This window comes from Macrobrachium nipponense, chromosome 17 (assembly GCF_015104395.2).
Source record: "Macrobrachium nipponense isolate FS-2020 chromosome 17, ASM1510439v2, whole genome shotgun sequence".
Taxonomy (NCBI): Eukaryota; Metazoa; Arthropoda; class Malacostraca; order Decapoda; family Palaemonidae; genus Macrobrachium; species Macrobrachium nipponense.
In genome coordinates this window covers 84,471,242-84,484,551 of record NC_087210.1, presented here as the reverse complement: position 1 = coordinate 84,484,551, position 13,310 = coordinate 84,471,242, and the positions used below count along the sequence as shown (strand labels likewise).

Genomic DNA, 13,310 nt, shown 5'->3' with positions numbered 1-13,310 from the left:
TACTATTAATGGTTTTCTATTCCTGTAGCTCTCTTCTACACCATATTGTAGTGTAGGATGTTCTTCTATCCTACTCCCTCCTGTAAATCCTGCTTGGCATTCGTGATCTTGTTCATTCAGTCTGAGGTGTCTTCTATTTCGTCTTTTATCAGCATCATGAATACTTTGTATGATATATTTAATAAAGCTATAGGCCTTAAATCCTTAGCCCTTGGTTTCCTTTTCTTTTCTATCATTTTTGTTCTAGATTTCTTCCAAGATTCAGGCTTTTCTTTGATTTCTAGTTCTTTGTTGTAACACCTAACTAGTACTTCTATACAGGTTTTGCTCTTCATTAAAGCTTTGTAAAGCTCTGGTTTGATTCCATCTGGGCCTGCAGCTTTTTAGCTTTGAGCTTACTTAGACAAGCTATGACTTTTTCCTTGGTTATCACAGGCTCTTGCATTGGGATTATCTTCCTTTTGCATTCCATCACTAGGTCCATGTGTTCTCTTAGTACTTCTGGGAATCTATAGTCTCCAATTCTTATGATATCATCTTCTGCTGCCAATTCAGTTTCATATTCCATCCTTTTCTCTTCGTTCCAGATTTCCTTTATTTTATTTTCGTGTTTGCTGTAAATGGTTCTCCAATAATTCACTAATTCTTCCTTTGTTTCAGCCTCATTTAGCTTGCTTCCCTGTTCATTATATAAGTGTATAGTTTCTTTTTTGGCTTTTTGCTTATTTCTTAACTTACCAATATTTTCCCAGAGCTCTTTGTTTTTGTTTCTTTTTATTTCTTCTGTTATTTTCTTTTCATATATTGTTATCTTTTCTCTTATTAATATCTGCACTTCTTTTTTCTTTTGTATATATTTCTTCTCTAGACTTTCTTTTACGACATTATCTCTCTCATTCCTTTTCTTCCTATTCAGCTCCTTCCTTTCCTTGATACCTTTTCTTATTTCTTCACTGAACCAGGGTTGCTCTTCTACTTTCTCCTCTACTAGCAACTTTCTCCTGTATGTTCTCATTAGCTTGTCTTCTGCTACTTCTTTTATTGATAAGTCCATATCTGTGATTCTGTCAATGTCTTTATCTATTAGGATCTCTTCTAATTTTTTAATAAAGTCATTTAGGTTGTCTTCATCTGTTTTGAAGTATTTTACTTCCCCCCATTTACCCTTGTTGAGATTCTTGTTCTGTCCTTTGAATGTTAAGTGAATGGTAATTAGGTTATGGTCTGAGATATCAAATTCCTTTTTGTCTTCATCAATTACCATCTCCTCAAAATTTTTGTATAACTTCTCATTGACTAAAGCAAAATCTATTACGCTTTTCATCTGCATTCTCTCCCATGTGTATACTCCAGTGCATCTGTCTTCTGCGTTAAGTAGTATTAGCCTATGTTCATTCATCCATTCTAATATTATTTCCCCGTTTCTGTCTGTATTCTGGTGGCCTAAGAAACCTATATGGCCATTGAAATCTCCTAAAATCAGTAATGATTCTCGGTCGTTTATGTTTTTCATTATGTTTTCGCATTCTAGTTTTATTGCTTTATCTCTATTTTTATCCTCCTCTGTATTTCCTACTGATAGGTATAACAATAAAATATGGATAGTATTATTGTATATTTTGCATTTAGCATATAGTAGGTCTTTGCTAATAGTCTCCACCTTGTTTAACTCTGTGCTATCACTGTCTCTATATAGCATCATTAACCCTCCCCCTTTTTTGTCTTTCATCTCCCTCATATTTTCTATTTTATTTATACCTTTACTTAATGCTAACTTGTCTAGTTTCTGGTGAGTTTCAGATCTTGAAACTGTAGTAGTAGTATGCACGTTCTTCTGACTTTGAACGCCTCACTTGCACGTTATTTTCTTTCTTTGTGTCGTGTTTGATATAAATAAAACGTGGTTTCAACAGATGACGTAAGTTTTGCAAAATTATTTTTCATTTCTGTACATTTATGACAAATAGAAAATGGCAGGATCAAAATATAACCGGGTTAGTGTAAGTGGAGTCGACAACCGTGGTAGGCCTTACCAAAATCCAGTGGACAGTAGCTATATGAAAGAATTAGACATGAAATTAAGTAAAATTGAATCGCTTAAAGCAGTTAAAAGAAATTATAAATAACTGAGACAAAAAAAAGCATGGCAGATAGACATGAATGACAAGACAACCTTTAGGGCCTATAAACAATATAAAGAAAACATAAAAGAAGAAATTGGTATAATAACACTGAAAAAACAATGCTGATCAATAGGGCTAGACTAGGCACATTAAAATTAAGTTACATGAATAGGCTAAAATGGGAAGATACAAACTTTTAGTGCTGTGAAGAAAAAATTAAAACTTAAATATCTCTAACTCTACTGCCCAACATATAAGTAACATTAGAAATAGATATAGCAGCCATATCAAGAAAATAAAGAAGAATTGATGGCTAATGTCCTTCTATTTACGCGGTAGATATCTGCAGAGAGGAGGAGGACACCGACGAACATTTATTCATGTGTAAAATCATACAAAAAAAAACAGATCAGGACATTACTTTACAGACCCTAAAATCCCCTAAGAGAAAATTGGAGGAATATGTAAGGCTAGCCCTGGAAATGAAGCCTGTTGTGAATCTGTTAAAGCTAATACCATGATTGTGCCTCAATTTAAAAAAAAAAGGATATTTAAGGGGGTTGGTTAAAAGTAAAGTGGAAATATTTTATAATATCTAGTTGAGAAATAAATGTAAAGTGGGGGTGGGTGTTAAGGCTGTTGAGAATTGTAATGGACATGAATTAAAATAAACATTTTGCAGTACTGTCAAGTAAAACTAAGTACGAGTAAAGTTGAAATCAACAAGGCAATAAAGCATTGCACCTCATGAGAACATGTAGTGTGGCAGCAACTGCATCTGTGGAGTGAGCGTTTGGGAACCAGGCACCAGGAACCAGATCTGTCGAAAGAGGAAATTGAAAATAGGAAGACATTTATAAAAGATTTATGCTATTACAGGAACAATAAACTTAAACAAACGCAGACAAAGAAAGAATAGAACGAGCATGGGAGCCGTTTCAAAAGCACATTCTGTCGACTACTACTACTACTACTATTGGCAACTCGTTAATGTCGCAGAATTGTCTTAGAGAAGGTATTTATATATTTTTAGTATCGTTGTCCTTCCAGATACAGGTAAAATTGAATTCTATAAGTATTAATAGTATCCACCTTATTGGGGTTGTGAAATAAAAAGAAGTTAACGAATTTAAAGGGCCATAATACAAGGAAGTTAGCGGGTAAAAATTAGTACATGGTTTGCTGTACCATACTAGGTAGGTAGGCTACCTACTAGGTAGGTAGTAGTACCACTAGGTACCTAGTACCTAGTAGGTAACTAGTTAGTAGGTAGGTATATTAGCATAGGTACTTAACCATGCAGGTTATTATCGTAAGTAAACCGTGGGTTAGGTCACGTGTATGTTCGAGGCCTACGCCATGTGATAGCTACCTAGCTAGCCTATTTTGCAGATAAACTATACAAGGCTACTATCCTAAGGTGTACCTATCACATGGACCCAAGTGGTGGCATTTCATTTTGCACCTACCTAGCTAGTATGTAAGTTTCTTACTCCGTTTTTGCCCTGAATCTTTTTCTTCTTTCAGGTCCTGTGCCTTTTACTAGGTAGCTGACAAGAAAATCATTATAGGCTATACCTACGTACCGTAAAATAAAATTTAGAAACCTGCTAACAATATGAGATATGCTCAGCTTGTTTTAGGCCCTGCTGGATCAGGGAAGTCTACATATTGTGCCGCAATTCAAAAACATGCAGAAACACTGAACAGAGTCATCAAGTAAGTAACAGATGTATTTTTTAACATTACCTAATACTACTAATCGGATTTTATTGAAGTCCTTTTCTCAGTATACAGTATGTATTGTTTTATCACAAATACATTCATTGATAGTAGCCCATTTAAACTTCACATCTTTCTTCAGACACCATTCCTAGCCAAAAGCCTCTGGTGGCATTAAAGTCATTTCCTGTGTTTCTGTTCCATGCATGGTTTTATTTGTTGAAACAGATTACTTTTTATTATAACCATTTGATTTTATATAGGTATTTTTGTTTTAGCATAAACTTTTTTTATGAATACGTTTGCAGTCCATATTATATTATTGACTTCCTTCTCAATAAATCTAACGTATACAGCATTTCTGTATATACTGTTTTATATTACTGTTGTGTTATCGGGTATCATGAACTGAGAGATAGAGAGGAGAGTTGATTTTGTTATTGAGTATAGTTTTTGCTGTCGTTACTATACCATATTTGTTGTACCATGTCTGTGATTTGGTCCTTTTTTTTCAGTGTTGTAAATTTAGATCCGGCAGCAGAAGCCTTCTCTTATAATGCCCTCTTTGATGTAAGAGACTTAATCCATGTCGATGATGTTATGCAAGCTGAAGACATGGATTTTGGGCCAAATGGAGGTTTAGTCTTTTGCATGGAATATCTCATGGAACCAGATGGTCGTGAATGGTTAAAGGTAAAGTACAGTATCTAAAGTAGTAAGCATTTTTTTTTATCCTTGAAGACTCAATTCTAATATCTTTTCTTTTTCAGTGTCTATAATTAACAAAACAATAAGGCTAAATCAGCTTTATCATCAGGAAAGTATTAAAAACCTTGTTGTCATGATCAGTAGGGCAAGAACGGTATATTTTTAGAAAAATTTGTTAAAAATTGTTATGAATAAAAATTATATATTAAGAGACAGACAACTTGTGCACGAGTATTTAAAAAATTGCTTCATGGCTGCTAATATCTGGTTGTTTATAGGAACAACTTGGGGACTATGATGATGACTGCATACTATTTGATTGTCCAGGTCAGATTGAACTGTATACTCACATGGATGTTATGAAGAGGTAAGTAAATACTTGATGTAGCTGTGTTGTCACTGTAACTAAGTTTATAGTACTTTTAGCTGTGAGTAATTGCTGTCCAATGTTATGCCATATGTGTATTTCAGGTGTACATTACATGACTATACATATATACATTACATTTTCTTTTTCAGGATGGTACAACAACTCCAGAGTTGGGATTTCCGTGTTTGTGCTGTATTTATTTTGGATGCAGGTTATATGGCTGATGCCTCAAAGTTCCTTTCTGGGTCCCTTACCGCATTGTCAGTCATGGTACAGCTGGAGGTATGTATATAAAGAGTGCTGTTTAAATTTAAAAGTAAAATACAGTATATTCGAGTAAATATCATGCAGTTGGGCTGCAAGTATTGATAGCTTGGCCTTTTCTTTGTATTTGTGTTTTTTAATAATATTAAATTGTATCAGCTAATATTCTTACAAATTGTTCCTAAACCCTGCTCATTACCTGTCCAAACCATTGCACTCTTCACAACTTCCTCATTTGCGACATGATCTTTCTTCCCACTGCATTTTGAATTTTGTATTTCTCTTTCAGGTTCCACATCTGAATGTTCTTACAAAGATGGACCTTCTAAACCAGGCGGCACAAGAACAGATAGAAACTTTCTTAGAACCAGAAATTCATGAGCTTCTGGTTTCTGATCACAGTGTCTCAAAATTTAACAAAAAGTAAGTACAATATTTTTTTATGCTATTTTGATTTTCTCAGAGTTCATGAAATTTATGAATGTTAATAAAGGCATAATCATATGTTGTGTTTTTTAGAACACATGTTTTATTCTGGCACTAAAAAACCCATGACTACTCTTGGTGTTAGGTATGTCAACATCCTTTTTAGGCTCGCCATTGAGCATCATCACGGCTCACAAGTCCTGTTATTGACAGAAGATGGTTGTATCAGGTGTTCCTGTCAGTATGGACAGATACATTGACTCTTTCATTGTTTTTGTTGTTTCAGCCTATGTTATCCCTCATTTTCCTTAGGTGGTGAGAGTTTTACCTTAAATGATTTTGATTAAGGTTCATTGGGCTTGAATAAGTGTACTGAATAAAGTGTCATGTGATTGAACTTTATAGTGAGTGCCTTTCTGTAGCTGATAACAGCCATCCTATTTGCTTGGCATTCATTAGATAGGAATTAGTCCTTTTTTACCAATTTCAGCTTATTAAAATGAAATTGATCATGGATAGCTTAGTGGCTCATTGATATTTTACTTAGAGAATGCTGCTGACCTTTGCTACACTTAGTGCGCGTTTTTCTCTTGGGTTCACCTGATGGACAGACTGTGTTAGTAAAATTCATTCTTGAACTTTCTTTTAATGGAGTTCTTTGAGGTTAAGGTTATCCTTTTACTTCAGTTGTAGGTGTTTCATATTTGTTTTTTATTTTAATCATGGAAGAGTTAAACCCTTTAGGGACTGATTAGAGTTCATCTTCAAAGAAATGATATTCTACAAGATACAACTTGCTGTAACTGGTACTGTGTGATTTAATTTAAATATACATGAAGAAAAGTGCTTGAAATTCATTCTTTGTTTTATCAGTCTTGCTCTAATCGTAATATTGTTTTGTTATTCCAGGTACCGTAAACTTACAAGTGCTCTAGGTCAAGTTTTGGAAGAATTCTCTTTAGTAAGATACATACCACTGAATATTAATAAAGAGGAATCTCTGACGGACTTACTGATACAAGCAGATTTTGCGCTTCAGTATGGCGAGGATGCAGATGTAAAGACACAAGACTTTGAGTATCCTGATCCAGAAGATGAAGAGCCTGATGTTGATTTTAATTAGAAAGTACATAGATTCTTTTATTTTATTTGGAGAAAATTAATTCTGTGTTGTTGTAATGAAGTTATTCTTATAATTCTGTTAGCTTTTTATTTCATTAGGGATCCAATTAGCAGTGGCTGCACAAGTTATAATTCAGACATTTAATTTGTCATTTAAGAAATTTTATGAACAGTTGGATTTTGATGAAACGAATCTTCTGAGCAAAAGTATTTTGTAAAGAAAAGATTAATTTTTTTTAAAGACACATTACGTAATTATTTGTACATTACTGTACAAAAGTATAAGGTTTTACATACAGTAATCTCATGATTTTATGCTAATAGACATGTGACGATGTGTGAATACAATCATAGGGCAATCATAGGAACAGCTACTAGGCTATCTTAGGCAGTGCTATCTCTAGGGATAGAGACAGTTCCTTGCAGATTTTGCAATTCATTGTTTTGCTTTGCTTGCAGATTTGGGATTTAACACAAGTGCTAGAGTATTGTCTCCATTTTCTTAAAGCCTCCAATATAGCATAAGGCTCTCAACAGAAGATATCTTTTTCAGGATATGAGAGTTCTTGGAAAAATGCCAAAAGTCTGCCAAACTGCCTTAAACAACTGTAGCATACTTTAAGGTATCAATGTCTTTAAAAAAAAAACTAAGAGATCAATGGAAGCCATCACTGAACTGTCAGTATTGTGTATTCACACTCATTGCAGATTGTAATGAATTGTGTTTCGTGTGTGTCAAAAATGCTGTGAAGCTCCTCTTCTGAAACCGTTTCATTTAGTATGTACTGGAATAAAAGCAGCATTGTTACTTATGTCAAAAGGTATCTTACAGAAGTGGTAGGAATGCAAGGACACTATGGGCAGGAGTTATTGGGGTTGCAGAATGACTAGAGAGTTGTAAGAGCTGGAGGTTTGTAACTCTGGAATTTCTTTGGGAAGAGGTGGATAAAAAATGAAAGTTTAATATTATGGCCTATTCACTGGAGGAATAGCTGTTGAACTCAAGAGGTAAATTACCTTTTCAGAAATGACTGACAACTTTATTGGCAAAGAGGCTCAAATCTTTTCACTAGAAGATGATTGCCTTTTTATATGAGAAAACATCATCTTGGGAGTACATATCTACAACAATTTCTTGATGTAGAGAAAGTAGCACTCACCAAAACTACTATTGTAAAACCAAGAATAGAATGCATTAGTACTAAGTATAGTAATTACAAAACTGCAAATCTTTGGAAAAAGAAAGAATGCTTAAGAAATTAAAGACTATAAGAAAAGTCAAAGAGAAAAAGCTGAGATAAAGAATAGTCAGATTCTGTTGAGATCCTAAGATTACTAAGTTAACCAAAAATTAATGTGATCATTGTTTTGCTTAGTCACAGATTGCAGTAATTACTAATAGCAAAAATGACAGACTACTATAACAAAAGAAGAAATAATTACTAGAATAAAACTGGAAAATTAAAAGTCCAAAAGGACAGTCAAGAAAGTGTCGGCAGAAAATGGCCAATTTGGGCCTGTCAAAGAGAAGAGACAGAAGAACTGAATAGAAGAGGGCTTTTAATGTGAAGACAAAATTTAGCATGTAGTATATCGAAACTTGAGAGTAATGATAACTTTGGAAGGAAGGGAGAAATAATTAATAAAAGAAAATTACATTACACGTGAGATTAATAAAAACACCTATTATGAGGAAACACATTATATATATATATATATTAGATTTAGATTTAGATTTATCTTCCCGCCACTGGCCAGTGGCATAAGGCTGATACAGTTTTCTCTCCATCTGTCATATATTTATATTCATATATATATATATATATATATTTATGTATATATATATATGTATGTATGTATGTATCAACTTAATCACAAAAGTTAGGAACGTGATAAATCCATAAAATAAAGATCTATGCCACGAAGGAAAATAAATGGCATAGTATCCGCAAGACCTTACGACGTTTAAACATCCTTTACTAAGCAGAAACTGACATACATGAGGAAAAAGACAATATCATTAAGGTCATTCTTAAACATGTTACAAATACAAGGGTCTAAATGAAAAAGGCCACGACTAACATTGAAATTACAATGAAAAGTAAGTTGTATTAAGGCAGATTCTAAAAGATTTCGTGATAAGACATCTCTTGACCTTGCAATTACTGAACTACCGAATGAATTGGGTTGGTAGTTCAGTAATTGCAAGGTCAAGAGATGTCTTATCACGAAATCTTTTAGAATCTGCTTTAATGCAACTTACTTTTCGTTGTAATTTCAATGTTAGTCGTGGCCTTTTTCATTTAGACGCTTGAATTTGTAACATGTTTAAGAATGACCTTAAAGATATAATTACAGACTTAAATAAAAATTAGTTGCCTTAGAGTTACCTTTGCTGTAATGTATGTCTAACATGTATTGTGAATATGGTTTTGTTTACCAAAGTTCTGAATAGCTGTCACCTATAATCCTTTAATTGTCTTGTCCTTGTATCTGAGATGATTGTCTTAAACTTTTAATTGCACTTATTGTTTATGCTTGTTTGGGAAGGTTACTCATCTTCCAGGTGTGTCGGATTCTAGGTACTTAATCTCTTTATAATCCTTATCTGTCAGTTATATGATTCTTCTTGTGTTGTCTTTTTCCTCATGTATGTCAGTTTCTGCTTAGTAAAGGATGTTTAAACGTCGAGAGGTCTTGCGGATACTCCGTTGTTTATTTCCCTTCGTGGCATATATATATATATATATATATATATATATATATATATATATCTATATATATATATATATATATAATATATATATATATATATATATATATGTATATATATAGTATATATGTACATGAGTTGTAGATTAAGTTGACCTTGTATCTCACAGGGTCTTACCTAAAATTGGCTATGTTACGTCCATATTTACTTGGACACTACTAAAAACCTGACGAGGTTTCCAATAATTTTGATAGAAGTGCGATGTAAATTTTAAAAATAAAACCAAAGAAAATATGAGAGCTAGAGAGACCTGGTACTGTTAACGAAAGACTATCTAGTAAAGATTAGGATATTTTGAAAATACATTTTAAAATTGAAGCAACGCGACAGTAAGGAAAACGTTTCGGTTTTAATCCATGAAAGCTAATTATGATAGGTAATAGGAAAGTGAGGCGCTGTTACAAAGGCAACAACCACCCAAGATTGCTATGGAGGAGGTGGACGGTGGTGACCTGCCAGAGCATATATAGCAGGAGAGGAAACAGAGAACTTGAAGCTAGATGAAGAGAGGTGCAACGAAATATTCACAAAAGAACTTAACCTTAATAAAGATGAATGGAATATTAAAGATGTAGTAAGGTTAGGTAGGCCACGACTGCAACAAGGCAAAACAATGAGGCGGTAGGCAGATCAAGGCCCAGACCAACTTCTAGTGAAACTCAGCCATGAGAGGGAAAAGTGGAACATATTAAAAAGTGCCAGACTGCTAAGGAATGCAAAGAAGGATATTTACAAAAAATATCTATAGTTCCAGACATGACTGCTAAAGAAAGAGAAAAAGATAGCATATTAAGATCTGAATTAAAGAAAAAGCAGGATAACAAAGAGGAAGGATGGTTCATAAGTAAGGGAGAGCTGAAGAGAAGAGAAAACTTTCAGACGACTAGAATGCTCTAAAAAGGAAATCCAGGGGAATATAGATAGAAACAAAAGAATTGTTAGAAGTGTAAATGAGTTAGAGGTAGGAAAATGTAAAGTAGATAGAATTGTAAATAATTTAGAGATAGGGAGTAATAATTTTTTTATGAGTGTAAATAAATTAGATTTAGGAGAAAATAGAATATATAGTAGTAATGTTAAGAGCTCTGAGGAAGGAAGTAGAAGAAAGGAAATTAGTTTAGGGCAGGTAGGTAAAGGAAGTAACTTCAGTAACAATCTTAGACTATTAGACCTAGAAGAAAAAAGTGGTTTGCAAAGATAGATAAATGGATTTAGACGGTAGAAGCAATTTTGTAAATAGAGAAAGTGAAAAATTAGTGAGCAAGACAGAAGATATATTAAGAAATCTTGAAATAAAGCTTATAAAACACCCAAAGGACTGACAAAAGCAAAAATAATCGAGCTAGTGGAAATAACAAAAGAAAACACAATTATGTGCATCACAGAAACACACCTTAAACAGCAAAAATTACTATTCCCAACAAGCATCAGAGTGGTAGACTCAATGAGAGATGAAGACGACACCAAAGGAGGAGGCCTACTAATAATGTATAGAACCAAAGGAGAGATCCAGATAGAAAAAGAAAAGTCGGAACACAAAGACATTCTAATAGTAAAGGTTAACTATAGAAACAAACAATATTCAACATAATTCTGGTCTACATGTCAACTAGTGATAAAGAAAGAAATAAACAAATAATAAGTGCCTTACATGTAGCCATAGAAAAATCCACAGACCTGCCTATGATAGTCCTTGGGGATTTCAATGGGCACTTAGGTTTCATAGGGACACAAGAACTTGATCAAAATGGAAAATAGTTATGGACCTAATGGAAAAATATGACCTAACGCTATTAAATGGAGATCCCAGCTGCAAAGGAGAGATAACCTGGAGTAGAGGAGATCAGAACAGTGCTATAGACTTTGCCCTAGTCAACCAAAATATGTATAAAAAATATGAATGTATGGAGATAGACGAGGGAAAATATGAATATGATCTATCAGACCATCACCTCATAAAGGTCCAATTCAACATGAACACTAAAGTAAGGAAAACATTCAGAAATGAAACAAAAGAAATCAAATATTTGAAAGTTACAGAAGAATCTACAGGAAATACCTTGAATCTAGAGTTTAAAGTAAGCCAACAAGACAGAAAAGGAGATCTAACCCAGTTGGAAGAAACAATGAGTGAAGCAAAAACAAATAACTTAGAGAAGATAATCAAAAGAAGGTTAAAGACAGGAAAGCAAGAAGAAATAGAACCAGTATGGGTCACCAAAGAAATAAAGAAAGAAATAAGCCAAAGAAGGGTATATAACAAATTAAAAAGGAAAGCCACAAGAATAGAAGAAAAAAGATACTATGAAGAAGCATATCTTAACAAAAACAAAAAGTACAGATAATAATAAAGAAAGCATATGAAGAATATGAAGAAAAGATTAGAAATGAGATAATGAATGATAAAAACAGACACAGGAAAATCTGGGAATATATAGACATGCTGAGAGGAAAGACCACATCAGAAAAAGAATGGATAAGAATATTCGGTGAAAAGAGCTGGTAAAATTCTGGGAAACAATATACCATAAAGAAGAAAACAAAATAGGAGAGATATGGAATGAAAGCAAGAAAGAACAGTACAAACATGACATGGAAGAAATAGTGAAAAGATTAAGACAGCAGATGAAATGCCATATATCTTTAAGGGAACATATGTATGGAGTGTATGACCCAACAGAGACAGAGATCAGACCCATGGAAGAAATCAACATAACAGAAGAAGATGTAAAAAATCAACTTGAGAAAATGAAGACAAATAAAGCACCAGGACCAGATGGAATGAAGCCAGTACTGTTCAAATTACTATTACAAAGTAACAACCTTCAAAAAGAATTGGCAGAATGTTTAAATAACATACTGAAGGGCAGGAAAAACGCAGAAAAAGCTGGTTTAAGTAAAAAACAACACTTACGAAAAACAAAAAACAAAACCCCACAGTCAAAGATCTAAGGCCAATAGCTCTAACAAATGCATCATATAAAATCTTCATGGGGATCCTGAGAACCAAAATAGAAAAACATATTAGAAATATAGGAAAAAATGATGAACTACAATCAGGCTTTACCGCACAAAGGAGAGGAATCGATAATTTATATATCTTACAATACTGCATACAAGAGACTTACAGAAGAAAGGACCCTTATTTGTAGTATCAATAGACTTCCAAAAAGCAGTTGACTTTGTTAATAGGAAAAAGCTCATTGAGGTCATGATGAAATACAGGCTACATGCAGAAGTAATAAATACAGTTGCAAAGATATATACAAATGACGTAACAAGCCTATGCCTTATTAACTACAGAACAAAAAGAACTAAAACGTAACCAATGGAATAAGACAGGGATGCAATGGCTCAAACATATTCTTTCTATTAATAACGTACTTGATAATAGAAAAATTAGAAATACAACAGAAGGTTTTTCAGAAATGAAGTAATAATGGTTAGTGGGACTACTATATGCAGGACGACGGATTAATACTAGGGCACACACTAGAAGAAATAACAAAATCAATAAAAACCCTTATGGAAATCGCAAGGGAATGTGGCCTAAACATAAACAAGGACAAGAGTAACATACTAATATACAACGACTGGTACAGTATCGATGATGTGGAGAATATGGAACACATAGAAGGAATAAAAATAGTTAAGAATATTAAATACCTAGGAGTAACAATCAACAACATGAAAGACTGCTTCAGAGAACAGATAAAAAGGGCCCAAATTAAAGCAAAGCAGATGGCAAATATGGCTAATGCAGTCATCAATAAAAGCTGTAGCAGGGTAAAAATAGGAAAAT

At 33.5% G+C, this 13,310-nt stretch overlaps 1 protein-coding gene across 3 annotated transcripts; it reads left to right on the top strand.

The window, feature by feature from the left end:
- Positions 1-2,983: 2,983 nt before the first annotated feature.
- LOC135196400 (GPN-loop GTPase 3-like) lies at positions 2,984-7,323 on the top strand. 3 transcript variants are annotated; one of them, XM_064223204.1, is made up of 8 exons: positions 2,984-3,138; positions 3,651-3,842; positions 4,361-4,538; positions 4,832-4,920; positions 5,073-5,205; positions 5,477-5,610; positions 6,523-6,739; positions 7,195-7,323. In XM_064223204.1, the coding sequence occupies exons 2-7, from the start codon at positions 3,742-3,744 to the stop codon at positions 6,734-6,736; spliced, it is 849 nt and encodes a 282-aa protein (XP_064079274.1). In that variant the 5' UTR covers positions 2,984-3,138; positions 3,651-3,741; the 3' UTR covers positions 6,737-6,739; positions 7,195-7,323. The 3 variants fall into 3 exon arrangements, with proteins under 3 accessions (XP_064079274.1, XP_064079273.1, XP_064079275.1); XM_064223203.1 differs by lacking the exon at positions 7,195-7,323 and having other exon boundaries at positions 6,523-6,812; XM_064223205.1 differs by lacking the exon at positions 7,195-7,323 and having other exon boundaries at positions 3,052-3,179; positions 6,523-6,812.
- Positions 7,324-13,310: the final 5,987 nt, after the last annotated feature.